Source organism: Pseudochaenichthys georgianus, chromosome 10 (genome assembly GCF_902827115.2).
Source record: "Pseudochaenichthys georgianus chromosome 10, fPseGeo1.2, whole genome shotgun sequence".
Lineage (NCBI taxonomy): Eukaryota > Metazoa > Chordata > Actinopteri > Perciformes > Channichthyidae > Pseudochaenichthys > Pseudochaenichthys georgianus.
In genome coordinates this window covers 41388112-41407634 of record NC_047512.1, presented here as the reverse complement: position 1 = coordinate 41407634, position 19523 = coordinate 41388112, and the positions used below count along the sequence as shown (strand labels likewise).

Here is a 19523-nt window from a genome sequence, read left to right as displayed (position 1 = left end):
ACCTCTTTAATAACAGCGCCTTATATCCGGATGCTAATGGAGCACGCTCGTGAACTGTTAGTGCCGGAGCCTCGCAGCGTGGAAACTGTGGCGTGCATCATTTTACAACTAAAGACACAGTTACACAAAAAACGCAGCATGTGTACGGCTCATGTGTTCGGCTCTGAGAATCTGCCTTGGTACAAAGTAGCAGTGAAAACATGGCACGGAATTTCATTGATTTGGGCATTCTCACAATAAGCAAGTGGAATGGATTTGATAATGAAGCACTGACACGGACAAAACAGACTCAAAAACAGTTTCTACCCCCTGGGCCGTCAGGCTGCTCAACCACCACACATAATGCAATAACTGTATCCATTCTCACACATACACACACTTTTAATGCACTTTATATACTATTTTTTATGTCAATATTTTTAACTATTTATTCCCCCATATGATTGTATGTCCAATTGCTGTGTTTTTTGGTGTTATGTATTTGTTTGTATTTTTTGCACACCGGGACAGAGTTGCACTCTGAATCTCGTTATACTCTGTGTATAGTGACAATAAAAGGCTTTAACTTTAACTTTTAACACAGCGCTCAGAGTGGCGAGTGGACAGTAAAAGTGGGGGGGGGTCTAAACTAATAATTTTAAAAGGTGGGGGGGACTTGTCCCACCCTCATATAATGGCTGCAATGCCCATGCACATATACAGTTTAGTTTATGATTCAGCCTTGGGTAAGACTTTTATAGTCTATGGATATGACGGCCATTATGCTAAATGGGAGCAAACGTTATAAGGGGACCCAATTATCCCAGTGGTGGCCGCCGGAGCTAACGGAGCCGTTAGCTCCGGGCGGCGGAGTCTGGCGTTATAACTGGAGATCAAGGAATGCAGTGAAACGCGGACTTGGTTCGCCTGCAGCCCGCTGTAGTATTAGTTAAATAAATGATGTTGAACAAGGCTTATTAAGCTGAACATCACCACAATTGTTCTGCATGTATGTATCGGTACTTATTTAATTGTATTAACATGTGAATGATAAGCATTAAGAATAACAACAAATAGCTAATTCTCTTGCAGATTGTCTCGTTTGATTATGAATGTAATGTTTATATAGTGGAACTACACTGTTTTATCAAAACCAAAGTGCCAAGCAGTAACTTGGCATGCATGTATTTCATGTTAGCTTAGCTTCTTAGCTTGAGCTAGCTCTGGAACTTCCAGCTCGGTGGCAGCAGGTCCCGCCACGGCTCCGCCTCTTTGCCCTTATTTTGATCAGGCTGGAGCAGGCGGGAGTTAGACTCTGACGTCACTGTCGAGACGTTAGTGGCCGACTCCGTCTAATAATCTGCAGAATCCTATGGGTGACGTTACGGACACTACGTCCATTTATACAGTCTATGCTCTCAACATGCCCAGACGTGTAGTGATTTTCTCCTCGTTTAATACCTTTCGTGAAATGTGCTAACTTGACGGCCGTCTTGGTGTGTTGTGCGAGACAGGAGATGTAGTTCATTGAGCGTGTTGAGGTATAACATACAGAGACATGTATATTGTATGACTCCATGTAATACTGTGTACCATATTGTTTATGTAAGTAGCTGCGACTACTACTGTGTTCATTGGATAGCGCTGTAGCACATGATTGTGATGTCACTACCTGGGGTATAAGACCGTTGGAAGTCACGCCCCTTCTCTCTCTGTCCTTAAGTCTCTTGACTTGTGTGCATCTAATAAATAACGCCGTGATGAATGGCTGAACTTTCTGCTGCAGAGAGACAAATGGTATGAGTCTAAATCTGCTAACAGAGCGGTTTCACACACAGAAAAAGTGTTACTTCACAGTTTTACAACACATTTAATTGTTTTGACTTGCAACATTTTCTTTTAAATTGACAAACATCATATGTGTAATTCTTCGTGGCACAATTCAAAAGATAATCTTTCTCTCGCCATTGACTTAAATACATACAGTCCCATGGAGGTCCCCCGGAAAGGGAGGGACTTCGGCTCTCTATTGAATGGCATAGTCCCTCCCCTTCCGGTTTTCAAGAGTTCTATACCAAGAAATATTATGATTGATGGTCGCAAAAATCAGGCAGTGTTGGTCTTCCATTTTTCACAGACAGGTCCCCTACCACCTACTTAAAAAAACGTCAATATAGTTGTTTATAAAGACTAGTACAAATAACATTTACTTCAGGATGCTTTAGTATCTTCTGAAAGCAATTAAGCACTTGTGCTCACACAAAGACTAACTAGACTTCAAATCTAAATATTAGATTAGAGTAAGGTCTGCAGTTTCTGCAGTGTGGGTAATGTAGTCAGAAGGTCATCACAGCTGGAACAGTTGAGGTGTAGTTTGAAGAGTGCACATTCCTGAAAGAGAACATTTACTTTTAGCTCAAATGTCTTTAGACTGTTTTAGTAAAGCTAATTAACACACACACATACTTGTAATGCAACAACAACAGCAGCATTGCTAACTGACAATAACATTGACATATAAGACATTAAGCCTTCAGGATATCTTGAGAAAATGGGAAAATACAAATTATGGTATGGAAACAGATGTTGCCTCTACCGGAGGTTGTTGGTTCTCATTCAGGGTGAAAATGTAATGTGGCTTCATTTACTACACTTTTAAAAGTGATTGACATATTTTGTAGTTGCTCCCATCCTGGGTTAGGATTACGGAGTTTACACACGGCGGCGTGCATTGAAGCTTCAATGCTTCTTCCCATTCACTTTGAATTGGGTGACGTCACGCTTCGACTGAACTGCATTGTGAGAGCAAAGCGTAACGACGGAAGCGTCAGCCAATCGAATCATATGCCAGTACAAGCTCGAGCCAATCAAACCGCTGCTTGTGTGTCCGGGGCGGGAGATTCATGTGATTGGTTGTTGGTCGAGCGTCAGACATGCCTGCCGGCAAGCTTCAACGCACCCTATGCTGGGACTCCCAGCAGCTTCTACTGAAGCCTTCCAATCCATTTATATAAAAACCTGTCTGAAAATCAGCTGATCAGATTTTGGCCACTTTATGATGTCATAACGATTTTTTGGCTTGTGTGACCATTAGCCAATCACCAACCAAGGTAACACCCCACCCCCACCTTATCACCTGAATCTCCTAGAGCACCATTGTGTTTCTCTTAACCAAATCTCTCTCAGAGGGGCGTGGGGAGTGGCTCCTTATTTTCATCTAAAGTAAAAGACAGAGAATCAGCACGTTTGAAACAGGGCTGAAACAGAGGGGTTTATGGGATGCTACAACGCATGATCTGTTTGGTATTTCAGCCAAACACTTCAGAGTCCTGTTTTGTATATATCTGAGAACTATAATATATTTATGAAAAACAGTATAATAGGAGACCTTTAATGTCATAAACTGATGTTCTGTTAAAGGCCTGTTTCTGCTACTTCTAATGAGTCAAAAGAGGACATCTCAGTAAATGCAGCATCAGAAGAAAAGATTACAACTCAAATTAGACAGTTGAGATGATTTGTGGCACCTGAAAGCATTCCAAGTGAAACAAAATAAAGGCAAGAAGAAGAATAGAGGTCGGGGTCAAACCTGTTCACATTGACAGAGATGATACTCTTGACAGGTACGCTCTTGGGACCAGGAGCCGGATAGAACACTGGCTCCTGGACAGCTTGTTTGGATCGGCGGAGGGCGTATGGATCAGCAGAATGCATGGGGTAGGAGCCAAACGTCCCAGCTTTCATTCCTCCTATCTGACACAAGATAGAGCCACACAAATACACAGATACAAGTGAAAAAGTTAAATATACAACAGATATATCGCGGGTTAAAGAATGGCCACTTGGCCAGAAACAGTTTTTTCCCTCTGACCCTGCAGTGGTGCAGCAGACGGAGGAATTACCTTTTTGTTGGGGGACGGGGGCTTGAAGGGGACTACAGACATCTTCTGGTCAGATGGGAGGGGCTTGTTTGCGGGTGGGAGGGGCTTGTCACTGCGGTATGGGTTGCCTTGGAAATAATCTCTTGGATGGAGGTTGAGTCTGAAGGGGCCATCTTTTAACTTGGAGTGATGGATTGCTGCCTCCTTCTGTACCATACACAAACACATTAACATTTATTCTTAACTCAAGGTTGAAAATATATTTCTAAATTGATGTAAGTAGTTCTTATTAAAGCAAATGTTTATAATGAAATGGTAAAAATGCGTAATTCACCGTAATGTCTTTACAAAGGATTTCTATGAAATAATTTTACTTTGTCACCATCCAGTTTTAATGAAGCTTTTGTTTCAAAGCGTAAACTGCTCCACATGGGAGGTTTACAGACAATAATAAAACGGGTGTCGATGGTACACATTAGGATGGTCGACATGGCCACAACTTTATATATGTATGTCATTTTATAGGACAGGGTATATGTCACCTGGGGAGCTAACTGTCGCTAAAGCAGGAAAAGAAACAAAAATGATCCAAACTTTTTTGACAGATTTTCTACCTTGTCCAATAAAAAAGGGATAAGTTAGAAACAAATAAGACAAATGTCCTTGAGCATTTTTTACAACTGACTACAGTAAAGGCAAACTTAATAAACCTGCCAAATAATTTTTATAACCTCCTGATTTATTTACCACCACATCTGATCAGCTGATTGTCTAGTTTGTTGCCCCCTCTGACTTCTTCATAGAAAGTTGTTGTGTTACCACATCCATCAATGTCAGTACTTTGGTGAATACGGTATTATAATAACCAAGATAAATAATCTCCGAAACTAAAAAGTAATATAAGGCCCAAAGGTATAACATAGTAATCCAGAATTATTTTAAAAGCGTTACCTTTAGAACTTCTCTGGTTCTGCTGTACGGGTCGGACGCATACAACTCAATTCTGGAGAGAGTCACATTGGGATAGCTGCAGGAGAAGTGATAGGTTAGCCATAGCATCCTTAGAACTGTTCGTGATATTTAAACAAATATGTTTGAGTTGACGGTTTATAAGAAAAGAAAAGGACACACTGTAGTATCTTAGTTGTTCCAGAGTATACAGAAAACAATAAGTTACATTATGCTGTGCTTATGTAAGAGTTCTTGCCATAAACCTGTAACCACTGCCTTTCTTGGAGGGGGAGGTGACGATGTTGCGTCCAGGAGAGCGGTGGGCTTTCTGTGTGACTGACAGCGGACTCATGGCCTCCAACGGTCCTGACAGAGTCCCGTAGTAACTGCCTGACCCACAGCTGGAGGGAGACGATACGACCGTGAGAGGACTCATACATGTATATGTGTGTGTTATTGTCTGTGTGTGTGTGTAATCTCTCACGGCTGTGTGACTCTGTTACAGGGCAAGAAGGCCTTGCCCAGGTTCTTGTTGTTCTGCTGGTTGCGGTTCTGTCGGGCCAGTCTCACAGGGTCACTCAGAGCTTCTCGCTCAAATATCCGTTTGAAGGACTGATCGAAGAAGCCGTTCTGTAGAGCACATCGCTGTTTAGAAACCCCCGCCAGCATCTGTCTGCTGTGGTGGGCCGACTCATTAAAAGGACCTGGATTTCAGATGAAAGACATGAGATCTACATGTACCCTTGTGTCTTTAGAGATGCAAATATACATATGAATATAACTTTGCTACAATGTAGGTAGCGGTGTTCATGTTGTATCACAATTGAAAAGTTGGTAAGTTTACGCAACACAGCCTTACAAAAAATGTGTAATAGCTACTGTGGTCCACAGGGCAAAACGCAGAAGCCCCCCAACCGGGGTCACATATGTTCAATCAGTTATACTGTATTAGTTTTAGTATTATTAGACCTGGTATGAGCAGCAATCCAAGCTTTTTTCCAATAGAGAGGCGAAGTCCCTCCCCTTCCGGGGGAGCTCCATGGGATCTTATTTCGGAAAAATTATGTATTGAAGTCAATGGAGAGAGAAAGATTATCTTTCGATCCCGTTTGAATTGTGCCACGAATTACACATATGATGTTTGTCAATTTAAAAGATAATTTTGCAAGTAAAAAAAAAAAAAATGTAACACATTTGTTTGTGTGAAACGATCAATGAACTACATCTCCGGTCTCGCAGACTCGCACAACAACACACGTCACCAAGATGGCCACCACTACTGTCTTGTCAAAAAAGGGATTGACTACCCTCACTATCAGAAGAATGTCATGCAAAGCTGCCTGCCTGCCTGCCTTCCTTTGATTCTCTCTGAACTGCCTGATCAAATGTCAACCATTTGTGCAGATAGCATGAAGTAGAACAGATCGCCGGTGCTAATGTAGCGTTAGCATTTCTCCCCCGGGCTTAAATGGTGTATTATAGAATGATAACACTGGTGTGACAGTACTCTTCAAAGGGTTCACGAAATATGACTACTACTCTTACTGTTTAACATTTTGGGTTACTTAATGTTACTTCGACATGTTAAGGCTAATAAAAATGACAAAGCTAAGACTGTAATGCTAACTAACGTGCTTGCTACTAGCTAGGTAGCTAACTTGATCCAGACACTCCCGGTCCTTTCATCAGACGGGAAGCGAAAGAACGAGCAAGACCCATCTCTTCATTGACGTCAATACATAATATTTCCGAAATAAGGTCCCATGGACCGGAAGTAGATGGGCGTGACTTCGCCACTCTATCTGAAACGTCAGTCTGCAGGCTGTCCTTCCATGCATATGTGAATTCTCAAATTAGAAAGATTAGAGCATATTGTAAAACTCTCATATGATACCCTTTCTCAGGCTGTCCTTAATCATCATTGTTGTTGTCTCCTAAGGGCATCATTCTGAGTAGCTTTAACTAAGCTTGTAAGCTGGAGGTATTTAAAGAAATGTTTTTTATCAAGATTGAATGTACACCTCATCTCATCAAAGGACGTCATGACATTCGAGTCTGCCAAATAAAGGCAGATCGTTTTGAGTCCCTTTGACTCCAATCATTGAAAGTTGCGTCTGCACAAAAGAATGAACACCCCACCCTGGACTGTATGGTGATAATGTATGTGGTTCTTTGAAATATTTTTCACATCATATGAGATCTTTATCATTTGTATTACAATTGAACTTTGTGTTTGTTTGCTCAAGTTTCTCACTGTATCTGAATACATAAGGGAAGAGGTAGATTCAAACTATGAGAGTCCATTTCAGTCCAATGAGGAGCAGCCTTTGTAGAAACATAGAACATAATAGTTCTCAGCTGCACAGCCCAGTAACACCACATTACATTTGGATACTGTAACCCTCCTCCATCCAGGCCCGCCCCGGTTCCAGAACAAAATGACTCAGGGCGCATCCGAGATTAGAGAGGGTGCAGTGGTAAAGTGCTATTTTTATAAGTGGGGAGTGGACCTAACACCCTCTAGGGGGGGTCCTAACACCCTCTAGGGGGGTCCGGGGGCATGCTCCCCTGGAAGATTTTTGTTTAAATATTGAAGTTAAAAGTATCAATCTGGTGAACTTTGAGAGCAACATTAAGAGATCTATGGATCTATGTGCTCTTTGCTTGATTCATGCCTTCCCAGTCCCTTATCACGTACAAGAGCATGGCGCCAGTTGTTGTAGCCAGTTGTGGTGAAGGCAGGGGCGGCGGGTACTGTAGGCTAGGGAAGGCTAAGCCTTCCCAAATATTTTTTTCACTGCATCCTGGTAACATTTAAATATAATGTATAATGTTTGTGTCTTTGACATTAGCGCTGCTATGCAGCCACCTGTAAACTGTACGACGAAGCCAGTTCAACAGACCCTGGATATGTTTGAGTTATCTTAACTAATCCTAACAAACTAGATCTCGCTAAGCGGTCCTATGACGCTGGTTATCAACTCAGTAAATCAACCCAGGGTTTCTCTGTCCGGCTGAGAGCGCGTTCAAGGGGCGGGGCTAGCAACATTTGACCAATAATCAAAAACATGGACAAGCGTACTGACAGCGCAGCGTCATACTTCATTAATGAAAATGAAATTATAATATTAGACAAATATGAAGAAGTTAAACTTTAAACATCCATGACTTGCGAGTGTTTCAATGCGTAGGCCTACATTAACAGGTTTATGATATCACTGCCTCATCTAAGACACGAGTGATCTGACTTAATAATTAAATAATTAACATAATTACATTTGAGTTGAGTGTTTCGTCAACTTAATGTGTTGCTTAAAATAATACTTCTGCATAGTAGGCTATTTGACACTGTAAGTGTTGCACGGCCAGATACGGCTCGAGAGAAAAAAAAGGTAACAGATAACGGCTGGTCATCCAACGCGATGAATTCAGCTATCTTGGCTGTTATTGTGTTGGCCTTTTCACTGTTCTGGGGCAGTTTCTCTCTCCTTTTAAAAGTCTCTGAAAGTGTCGGTTGTTTCAGTGCCGTTACCTGAGTGGCCGCTGTGTACTCGCCGTGTTGTTGTTGGTGTTTGTTTCTCAGGTAGCGTATTAGATTGGTCGTGTTGAACGTAGCTCTGTTCTTTCCACCACGCGGAACCTCCGCCTTGCAAACATTGCATCTGGCTGTTACACTGCCGATGCTTTCAATTTTAAAATACTTCCAAACTCCTGACATTTACTAGCCAGTAAAGCATTTGTGTACTACTCTGGATGTTTAGTGATTAAACTTGGTCCTTCTTCATCCACAAGATTTCCACTGAGGCAGGGACTCTGCATGAAGATGCTGCCATGACATCTGAGTCCCACTATAATCCAATTTCATCCAAACAACTTCAGACCCGCCGTGAGGTTGTTTTGATGAAATTGGATTGTGGATAGTTGTTTACCTTATTACGGTAGTTAGTTTGTGTTTTAGCAACGTTTTATTGATGAGTTATTGATCCGTTCCAGTTCCAATCTGTCAATATAACTTCCTTGAAGATCTGCTGCAACGACCCCTCAGCCCCCGGGATAATTTCATCTTTATTCTCCTAACATAGCGACTTTAATCTCGTAATTATGACTTTATTCTCCTATCTTTTCTTTTGTGTGTGGCCCTAATCCTCTGTCGTACCAAGGTATTGCTGGAAGGAGAGTTATATGTTTCAAATACTAAAGATTTAGTCTTAGCTCAATTTTCATGTGAGAAAATGTTATGTGAAAATAACCATTAAACTTGGCTCATTGTTCACTGTGCAAGGTGCAATGTGTCCTTTTGTGTCAGCTTTTAAAAGGTAATGCTCCAGTAGATGAGCAGTCTTGTAGGGCAAATAGCATTTTGTATTAGTGATAAACCAGTTCGGTCACTTAAACTATAAAATGGTTATCGGTTCTTTTCATATCGATGATGTAATTAGCAGTGTTGCAAATATAAGCATTTACTTGCAAATGGATCTAATTCGTCTCGGAAGACCTGCTTGTAGTGTACCCCTCTGGAGAGTATTAGAATGTGGTTCTACATTTGCATGAAAACAACAGATTGCAAACAGGAGGCAAGCAATAACTAAAACACATTAACATACTTTTAAGCTATATGGTGCACTATATTGTCTCATATTAAAATATTACATCACAAATCAGGTATTCCTATGCTGTTGTGCAAAACATTTTGTCCGTTTATAAAAGGTTTGTTCTTGTAATGCACAATCCAACACTTGTTTGTGTAAAGTTATGTTCCATGTAATCTTGTTTGCCCACAGTGACAAGTGTGTGTGTTGTATAGCTACTGTCCTCACAAATAACCATTGTGTCAGCCCCTGCGAAACGTAACCATGGTCACCATGGTATTCCATTGCCAACCATGGTAATACCTCCGCAAGCTGAGGCCCCACGCAGTCTGCATGACCTGATGATGAGGGAGGGACGGCCCTGAACACGTACGAAAGAGTCTGAGGGATTCAAAACCTCACACACAACATGAGATCAGAGACTCTTCTGCTTCTGAAGGTGCTCACAGCCACAACTGAAGAACAATCAGGCTGGCTGGCTATCTCATCCCCATCATTTGCATCATCCATCTGCAGGAGCCAGTTAACTGTCTTGGTCTCACTGTCCTGTGCAGCAAGAGAAACCACTGGGTCACTTTGTCCACTTCCAGCGACAGAAGAGCAGCTTGACTCAAGATCTTCATCGAATCGAGAAAGCTCACCGGAAGCAGGAGATTCCTGTGAACAACTTTGTCCTTTGACGTCACAGGGTCTCTAATGCAGTACGCATTGATTCCTGGCTTCACAGATATCACTTCATAAACTGTGGAAACCCATCCGTCTGCAATCTTTCTTTTCCCTCTCTCACCACGATTTGCAAGCAAGACTCTGTCACCAATAGTGAGAGGTGACCCTTTTGCTTTGCGGTCGTAGTTCTTTGCCTGACGTGCCCGTTCAGTCCGACTGTTCTGCCGGGCAATGTGAGCAGCTTCAGCCAGGTCACGTTTTAAGCGGGAAACAAACTCACAATGGCCAACAACAGCACTGCTAGAGAGGGCGTGCTGGAACACAACATCAACTGGCAGACGTGGGGTCCTCCCAAACATGAGAAAGAAAGGTGCAAAGCCTGTTGTTTCATGCTCAGTGCAATTGTAACAGAATGTCAGCATTTGGAGCATTTGTGGCCACCTGGCCTTGGAATGTGGAGGCAGGGCCCTTATCATGCTCCCAAGTGTTCCGTTGTACCGCTCGACAACTCCATTCCCCATAGGATGGTAAGGGGTGGTGTGTGACTTCTGGACGCCAGCCACCTCCATGAGCTCTTTAATGAGTTGACTCTCAAAATGGTCTCCTTGATCTGAATGGATGCGTTTGGGGAAACCATATATGCAGAAAAAGTCATTCCAAAGTCGACGAGCGACGTGCTTAGCTGACTGATTTTTGCATGAGACAGTTTAGTAAAATGATCTGTGACTACCAAAACATCCACACACTTTTTGTCAGTCTGTTCAGCAGTCCAGAAATCAATACAGACTAGTTCCATCGGTTCAGAGGTGCAAATGCTTTCAAGAGGAGCACGGTCGTTAGGCTCAGGTGTTTTTCCAACCACACATCAGAAGCAATTTCTCACATGATTGATGATGTCACGTTCCATCCCTGTCCAAAAGAATCTCTGCCTGGCAAGAGAAAGCGTGCGGGCCTGTCCCTGATGACCAGCCGAGTCATGTATGCCATTGAGGACTTGGGCCTTAAGGGAGTCTGGAACCACAATTTGGTGGATTGTCGTGTTCATTTGTCTGTCTTTCTTTACCTTGCACAAAATGCCATCCTTGACGGAGAGTTTGGGCAAGTGTCTTAGCAGTTTTGACACTCCGCGATACTCAGCAGCACGCTCACGTCTTGTGGGTCTCCTGCGGCGCTGGATGTAATAGAGAGCCCTGCCTATGACATCATCCTGCTCTTGGAGATTAACAAGTTCACTCTTCGTTAGAGAGGAAGTCTGGTCGACACCAGCGACCTGAAAAACAGCTGGTCCTGTTCCTCTCACTTGGCCGACACCTCCAGTGTCGTGTGCATCCAACACTGCTGAGACGTCATGTGATGACAGGGACCCCTGAGAAGGAGGCTGGGTCACGACGGCTATGGCAAGCCATTTGAGTATTTATTCCATATCCTTGATATCAGATGGCGGCTGCCTACACTAGTTGGCTCTTTGATTTAACTTGTTAGATATATGGTCAAACTAGTTTGGCACTCTTTTTCAGCAACTAGTGGCACTTTTGTTCGACTAGTTAGCACATAAGCCAGGAGCAGCACTAGTAACACCAAAGTCCCAACTTGTAACCTTTTTGATGAACTAGTGACTAGTGTTGCACGGTGTACTGATACTTGAAAGGTACCGCGATACCCTGCCGTTAAAAACGTTACGATTCCTCCGTTTCATTAGTATCGGTACTTTAAGAATGACGGGGGAAAGTACTCCGGTGAGAAAGCGCCGTTTTAATAAGAGCCGTGTGTGTTCAGCGCTCTGCTTCCACTCCCTGCAGCCGTGCCTGAAGTCCCTCCCCCCTCAAGCACGCGCTAAGTCCCTCCCCTCTCTCGTGCACGCGCTAGCTGCCAGAGCATGTGAGAAAACGAGAAGCATGGCTGCGTGTGGGAGTGCAACTGCCGCTGCGCCTCGGCTTGTTGACAAAGAAGACGCCAGAAGCTAAATTTGGAAGTATTTGAGCGATATCTCTGACAGTGAGGGCAAGCCTACGGACACCACGAGGCCTGTCTGTCAGACATGTTTTAGATCCCTGCAAACCAAGGGAGCCAACACATCAGACTGGCTAAGCACCTCGCTGACCGGCATCCATAGCTGTTTAAAGAATTTAAAGACAGAAAGGTTATCGAATGTGATAGATAACATAATTACATCATGCTCAATCCATGCCCTCAAATCTAAGTCAAACCAGTGTAATTTATTTTGTGACAAATTAACGTTTTCGTAGTTTGCCGAGGAAATTAAAGGTGGGGTAGGTAAGTTTGAGAAACCGGCTCGAGATACACTTTTTGTTATATTCCATGGAATGCTCTTAACATCCCGATAGCAATGAATATCTGAAGTGCTTTGACAAAAAATCCATACAAACATGTCATCTGTAGAAGCCGTAATACTGTAAAAAGTACAACCAATCCGTTTAGCCGGGCCGGCTAAGCGGATGGCCTACCTGCCTGTCAGCCTTCCATCTGGGCACAAACTTATCTCGTGCCCTCATTGGTCATGTGCGCGTTCGTGTGTGTTGGAGGAGGGGCTCTGTAAGGAAGTGGCAGATTTTCTCCGGTTGTGTATTTTCAAATTCTAGCGATCTCGAGCCGGTTTCTCAAACTTACCTACCCCACCTTTAATGGCAATGATAACTGTCTAATATGGCTATCTTTTTAGCTAACTTACCAATGTGGTTATGGTTCTGGTGTGAAATATAAAGCACAATAATTACATTTAAAACTGTTTCCCTTTTTTTAAGAAAAGTATCGAAAAAGAATCGGAATCGCAATTCTTGACTTGGTATCGGTATCGAAACCAAAATGTTGGTATCGTGACAACACTACTAGTGGCCCTCTGACCGTACTAGTGACGCTAAAAGTCTTACAAGTGAACTAGTGCGCTGCAAAAGCTCTGACATGTTAACTAGTTACAAAAAAGAAGCAGAACTAGTTAACTAGTGGCACCCAGAATCACTCACTAGTTATATTATAAAAGTAGCGCGTTACACTACTCCGTTACCGACAAAAGTAATATTATTACAGTAACGCGTTACACCCAAGACCCATCTCAGCGAGCTCAAAGATCTGGCCCATTTTGGACTCTCTGCCAGCTTGGAAGAGTCTTTGCCAGTCGCAAGAGAATTTGCGCTTCTGCTATATGGAAAAAAGGAAATTGGACTGATGTGCACACACTTGGATGAACTGAGGTTCATAATTGCATCAACAACAGATGCAGCCTCGGAAAATCTGCTGCCAACCGAGGATGCATTTCAACAACATGTGCAAAGAGCAATGTTTCAGACAGCGATATGGTGTCACAGCCCGAACCCAAACCCTTGATATGGAGTCCTGTTGGAAAGGGGTGGATCGTCAGAGATGGGGCCCTTCAACCAGTGCTATTTACAAAACCCCAGAACCTACAGAAGTGAGAGACATTACTCACTTGTATTGCAAAGATGCAAAGTGTGGAGAGAGTGGGAAGTGCCTCTCTGTTGGCCTTCCCTGTACGGAGCTCTGCACCTGCTGTGCAGAATGTCAACATGTGTCCCCTAACGTTTCTGAGGAACCTGACATTCAACATTATATTCTAGTATCTATATACTTGACCTCTCACAGAATTATTTGATGATTTGTATACTGTACTTTGAATTAAGGTTCCAGTTTCAATTAAACCTGTACTATTTACACCTATGTTTTAGAGGCTCACAATTCAGAACTAATAGACTTTATTGTATTGGGTTACTCTTATTCGGACTATTTGGTGATGTAGTTCAGCCACCTGGTATTTCCCTCTCCAAATATAATGACCATCAGAGTGAGCATTCTTAACTTATCGGCTATTATGCCACTTATCCCCCATTCGGAGTTTGACTGTCTGAGAGAAGAGGTAGGCCTGTGTCTAAAGACATCTCATTTGCAATAGAACTGTACCAGATATTTCCATACAACTACTGGTCAGTGTTCAATAGCACCTACTGGTTAGTGTTCAATAGCACCCTAGACAATTCAGTAATGGTATATTTTTTAGGGATTTCTGTTTTTCTGATAAATGAGAGAAAAGTGAAAAAGTACAATTTCCGTCTAAACTAAAGCTAAGTTTACAGGGCTATAATTCAGTATTTTTAGTTAAATAATTGTCTGACTATTTGGTGATGTAGGACAGCCACCTGGTTCATACATCAGCAAATCTGAAGAGGAAAAGAGTCATCATTCTCAAGCTATGGGCTTTTTTTAGTCACCATTCCCACATTCGGCCTGGTCTAATTTGGCTCTTTTACAGGGATTGGGGTAGTTCTAAAGAACAACAAAAAAAAACGTTTTCCACCAAAATAAAATTTGACAACAATCAATTTCATTAATGGGAGACCCTAAAGATAAGAAAAATCATTGTTGTGTTTGTGCTATACCTCGGGTAGGGGTATCTCGAAAGCTAAAGCCTTTTTTGAGGACTTGCTGCTAGACTATAAGGTTACGGCTCGGAGTCTGAGTCTGCTGTGTTTTGCACAGTGAAGGAAGTTCCCTTGATTCAGTCAGTCAGGATTTGCACTTACTTTTTGTTTCTACTGTTTATAGATATTTAAATATGAAATGCTGTATTCATTAATGGTTGTATAATTCTACAAATATTTTTATATTTTAAGTTTTCAGAGTAATTGTTCCCTACAGAACATTTTGTGCTGTCATTTTGTTGAACGTGTTTGATTGGAAAATGTTAGAAAAAAGCAGTAAAATAACAGTATTCTCCCTGTAGAACTTTAGGTTCTGTATTTATTTTAGTGTTTGATCATAAAAATCTAATAAAAAAAATGTAAAAAACAGTTTTTCCATCAGAACTTTATTTAAGGTATTTGAATGTAACTTTTTAAGACAATGGATTTTGAAAAGAGAGGAAGCATCTGTAACATTACAGTGTTTTACTGTAAAATCTTTGAGGACAATTCCTGTAAATTAATTGCTTTTGCACTTTATTTCAGTTAAAGTATTTTACTTTATTAAATTGAATCAGTTATAAGATGTTTGTATTGAATGAATGTGCATACTGTTAGTGCTAATACAGTTTACTTAAAGGTGGGGTAGGTAAGTTTGAGAAACCGGCTCGAGAAACACTTTTTGTTATATTCCATGGAATGCTCTTAACATCCCGATAGCAATGAATATCTGAAGTGCTTTGACAAAAATCCATAAAAAATGTCATCTGTGGAAGCCGTAGTACTGTAAAAAGCACGACCAATCATCTGAGCCGGCCCGGCTAAAGTAACTGGATGGCCTACCTGCCTGTCAGCCTTCCATCTGGGCACAAACTTATCTCGTGCCCTCATTGGTCATCGTGTATGTTGGAGGAGGGGCTCTGTGAGGAAGTGGCAGATTTCTTCCGGCTGTGTATTTTCAAATTCTAGCGCACTCGAGCTGGTTTCTCCAAAATGACCCCACCTTTAACAATCTTGTGTTATCATTAATATTCTTCCTCTTTAAATGTTCCTAATTTCCATGACATTTGATCCTTCAAAATGGATGTCCAGTCTTAGAATATTTTTACTTGATTTCAGGAATCAGTTGGGAAAACCGAAGCACATTTTTCACACGGAGGAAACCCGTGTGGATTTAGAAGGACAAAGACCCGTGGAGATCTACCTTAAAATGCTCTAAATATTGCACGCGACAGGTTTTTCATTTGCAGTTAAATGCAAAAATGCGGGAAAACCTGGAGGACCCCTGCGGCACAGTTCACTTACTGAACGCTCCTCCAGTTGGAGAAGGCTTTTCCAACAGACCTAAAGAATCTGCAGATGGTTCTATGTTTCTGAGGTGGGATCGACGGACCAGACTATACAAGATCCAAGTCGTGGGTCCTTTAAAATCAAACGGGCCAGGAACATATCTGGAGAGCCCGCATTCTTGCCCAAGCGCTGGTAAACAATCTTGTCAAGGTCAGCGAAGGTTGTTGGGGTGGTGTAAAAGTCCAGTTGCTGCACCTCAGCCCAAACTCTATCAAAGAGGCTCTTAATGGTGTCCCCCGTGGTCTCCACATAAATCTGAACGCAGACTCTATTCAAGTCTCGCTGCCTGTTTGCGTCCTCCTCCGAAGGACTGGCAGTTCTCTCCTCACAAAGCGCGGCTCGCTCCAAAGCCTCGCCCCTCTCCACCAAGGCCTCTGACTGAAACGGAGCCTCAGGCCCCATTATGGCCTGTTGGACCCTTTGACTCTGGGTGCCGACCTGAGTGTTCACAAACCAGCTCATCAGCGACACGAAACGCCACGCCTGATTGCGGATCTCCGCGTACATGTTGGCATGCACCTGAGGAACGAGCAACGTCCTGATGGACGAGTGCCTGACAGGCTCTGGGAAGTCACTGTGCGACATACCACTAGCAATGTGTCTGTACGACATGTCGCAGAGTGCCTGAGTAAATACTAAATGCTTGACACTGGAGCAGTCCTTGAACCTTTTAGAGACACTCATTTCTTTCCCTCCCTTTTCACCTCCCTCAGTCATGAGAAGAGCACTTACGCCGCTCATCAGTGACATCATGGACTTTGTAGTTTCAGCTTTGGGCTCTGGGTGGAATTTCTTTTTAAGCTTTACCACCATGCGATGAATCCAAGCTTTGGCAAAACGCTTTGCCAAGCAGTTCTTCACCCTCAGCTTTACGCCCTGCTTGCATTTGGTCTCCTGTTTGTGTTGACTGGTGGACTTGCCATCATGCGTCCTCTCCTGATTCTCCTCCTGCCGGGTCAGAAGGGCTGTGATGCCCATCGCGGTGTTGGCGATCTCCAGAGAGCACCAGAGCATAAACCTGGTCAGGCAAATCCTCCAGGACAGGATCGGTGATTTTTCTCAGCTCCTGTCACTGAGTCCCCTGACCAACTCTGCTCCTCCTAGTAGTAAGGACACCACTGAGACCGGTGACTCAGCTCTGGGCTCCTCGTTATCCGCCAATGGTTTCTCCAGGGGGGCGGGACTTCATTTTCTCTGACGTGTTCTACGTTGGCATCTCCCAATTCTAATTGTTCCTGCAAAGGCCTCCAGCATTGTGCAAGTGTGCCCCACCATGACGTTGAGCCTGCGGGGGGGGGGGGGGGGGGGGGGGGGACGCGCTCAGCAGTGTGCATCGGGGTAGAGAGGGCAGAGTTCACGCTCTCTGCCACCTCTGTGCTCATGACAGCTGCACAAAGCTCCACGCTGTCGTCCTCCACCTGGCTCGCAGCGTCCACAGCTTGGGCGATACTCTGGGAGATGCGTCCCCCAGGCTGGACCTGATGCTCTCCTCAGAGACAGACGTCTTCCTGCCCGTACAAGCAGCCAAAATGGCCTCAGTTAGGGACGTCACAACCTCGAGAACAAGCTCTGCCACCACGATGAAGGTGGCGCCATCAGGTTTGCCTGACCTCAACAGAAGCCACTGATGTCCTGCCACCCCTTTAGCAAAGGCAATAGGAAACAGTCACTCTGAGCTCTGGCATTGCCTCCGCCTGGTGGCCGTCCATGGCCATTACAACTGTATTAACCAGCAATTTAAACAATACTGTTATTGATTCTTTTTATATATCTAGTAATTGAATAAATGATGTGGATAATTTTACATTTTTAGCAATTTAAAAAACAATCTGGATTATTTTTTAGATATCCTGATATTTTATCCTTATTTTCTTATTATATGCTTTTTTATTATTTAGCAAATGCATAGGCCTATCTCCTTTTAAAACAGCTCAAATTAAATATTCTGTTTAAAAGACTCCTGTTTCATAGATAGAGTAAATAAAGTTTGTATGTTGGCAATTTTTAAAATGAAATAGTGACTAATTTTGTACAAATGTTTGACCGAGAATGTCATGAATATTTATAAATCATATCAGTCAAAGAGTGAAATCTATTTGAAATAAATGATAAGTTGTTACACCAATTGAAATTGTTTGAAAATGTCACAGCTGCAAAGCCAAGTTAATGTGACATAATATGATGAGGATTTGATTGAATTCACGATCACAAGGTGTCGTCAAAATACAGACATGAAAATAACTGTCAGCACCCTGAGGTTGTCTGACACATCATCATTTCAACATTATTTCACAGTGTTAAGACCGACCACTGGTTCACAACCTATGGGTTCCGACCTCCACTAGGGGTCAGCAAACCTCCATGTGGGGTCACAAGGCTTTTGCATTTGAGGGCACGTGAGAAACAAACACCTCAGGTCTTTAGTCATGTATCTCACTGATTAAAGCAAATCTTTGGCTAGGGCTTTTTTTAGGAACACATTATTCAAATAAAAACAACAACAAAACTCAACTGTGGTGCAATATCAATGTGCAACGAGGCGGTCCACCTTGTTGCACATCATCCCACTATCACAGAGCCACATGCTAAAGGAATCAGACCGACACTCACGGTTGTGGGGCGGGGTCACGGTGTACTTGTCTCCTACAGAAATGTAGCTCATCTCTTTGAAGACACCCAGACGCTCCATGTCATTCTTCACATATCCTGATGGCATCTTTAAACACTGGAAACACACACACACACACACACACACACACACACACACACACACACACACACACACACACACACACACACACACACACACACACACACACACACACACACACACACACACACACACACACACACACACACACACACACACACACACACACACACACACACACACACACACACACACACACACACACACACACAGCATGTTTTAAAACTGTAAACGTTACAGTAGGGATGCGCACAGAGAAAGATTTAAACATACCTGTGGTTGACGTATAGCAGCTACAGTAAGGTCTGTGTGTGTGTGTGTGTGTGTGTGTGTGTGCGTGTGTGTGTGTGTGTGTGTGTGTGTGTGTGTGTGTGTGTCTCTCTCTCTGTCTGTCTGTGTACAGGTTGGTTACCTTGGAGAAGGGGAATAATATTAAGTGTGCAAAGTTAGGAGCATCCTTCCTGAGTAAGGCACTGTTGCCTTCAAAATAAGAGCATGCTTGATATATTTAAATTATGTAGAAATACAGTGATTGTGATCGACACCATTTTACGATACAAATGTTCACATTCTTCAAGGGGTAGTTAAAGAAATCTCCATCCAATACAACATACATGTCTGCTGTTTCCTGCAGATGTAAAATAATCTTTATGAGCAAAGCCTCTGTAATTTAAAAAAGACAACACAGAGTTTATATAAGATAACACGATAGGATATAAAACAGCTGTCTAACGCATATCATTCTGCTAAAGAGTTCTCTTACTTTTGGTTATTTTAATAATATGTTGATGTCAACACTTTTTTATCCGAATACTTCTGGACTACTTTGTGCACATCTGCAAGTAGATTAACATTTTAACATTTGCATGGGATTCAGATGAGGTATTGGATTTATAAAATAGGGAAGCTTGTGTGCCTCACCTGTAACATGCAGCATTACATTACATGCAGGGGGGGGGGGCATTGA

The 19523-nt window shown here is 42.8% G+C and overlaps 1 protein-coding gene across 1 annotated transcript; it reads right to left on the bottom strand.

The window, feature by feature from the left end:
* Positions 1-1833: 1833 nt before the first annotated feature.
* Positions 1834-18958, bottom strand: cfap96 (cilia and flagella associated protein 96). Its single transcript, XM_034093481.2, has 8 exons — positions 18830-18958; positions 18457-18571; positions 5296-5515; positions 5075-5212; positions 4812-4887; positions 3882-4067; positions 3569-3732; positions 1834-2370 (listed from the first exon to the last, which is right to left on the bottom strand). Exons 2-8 carry the CDS (start codon positions 18560-18562, stop codon positions 2316-2318), a joined length of 945 nt encoding a protein of 314 aa, XP_033949372.1. The 5' UTR covers positions 18563-18571; positions 18830-18958; the 3' UTR covers positions 1834-2315.
* Between the last annotated feature and the right edge of the window lie 565 nt (positions 18959-19523).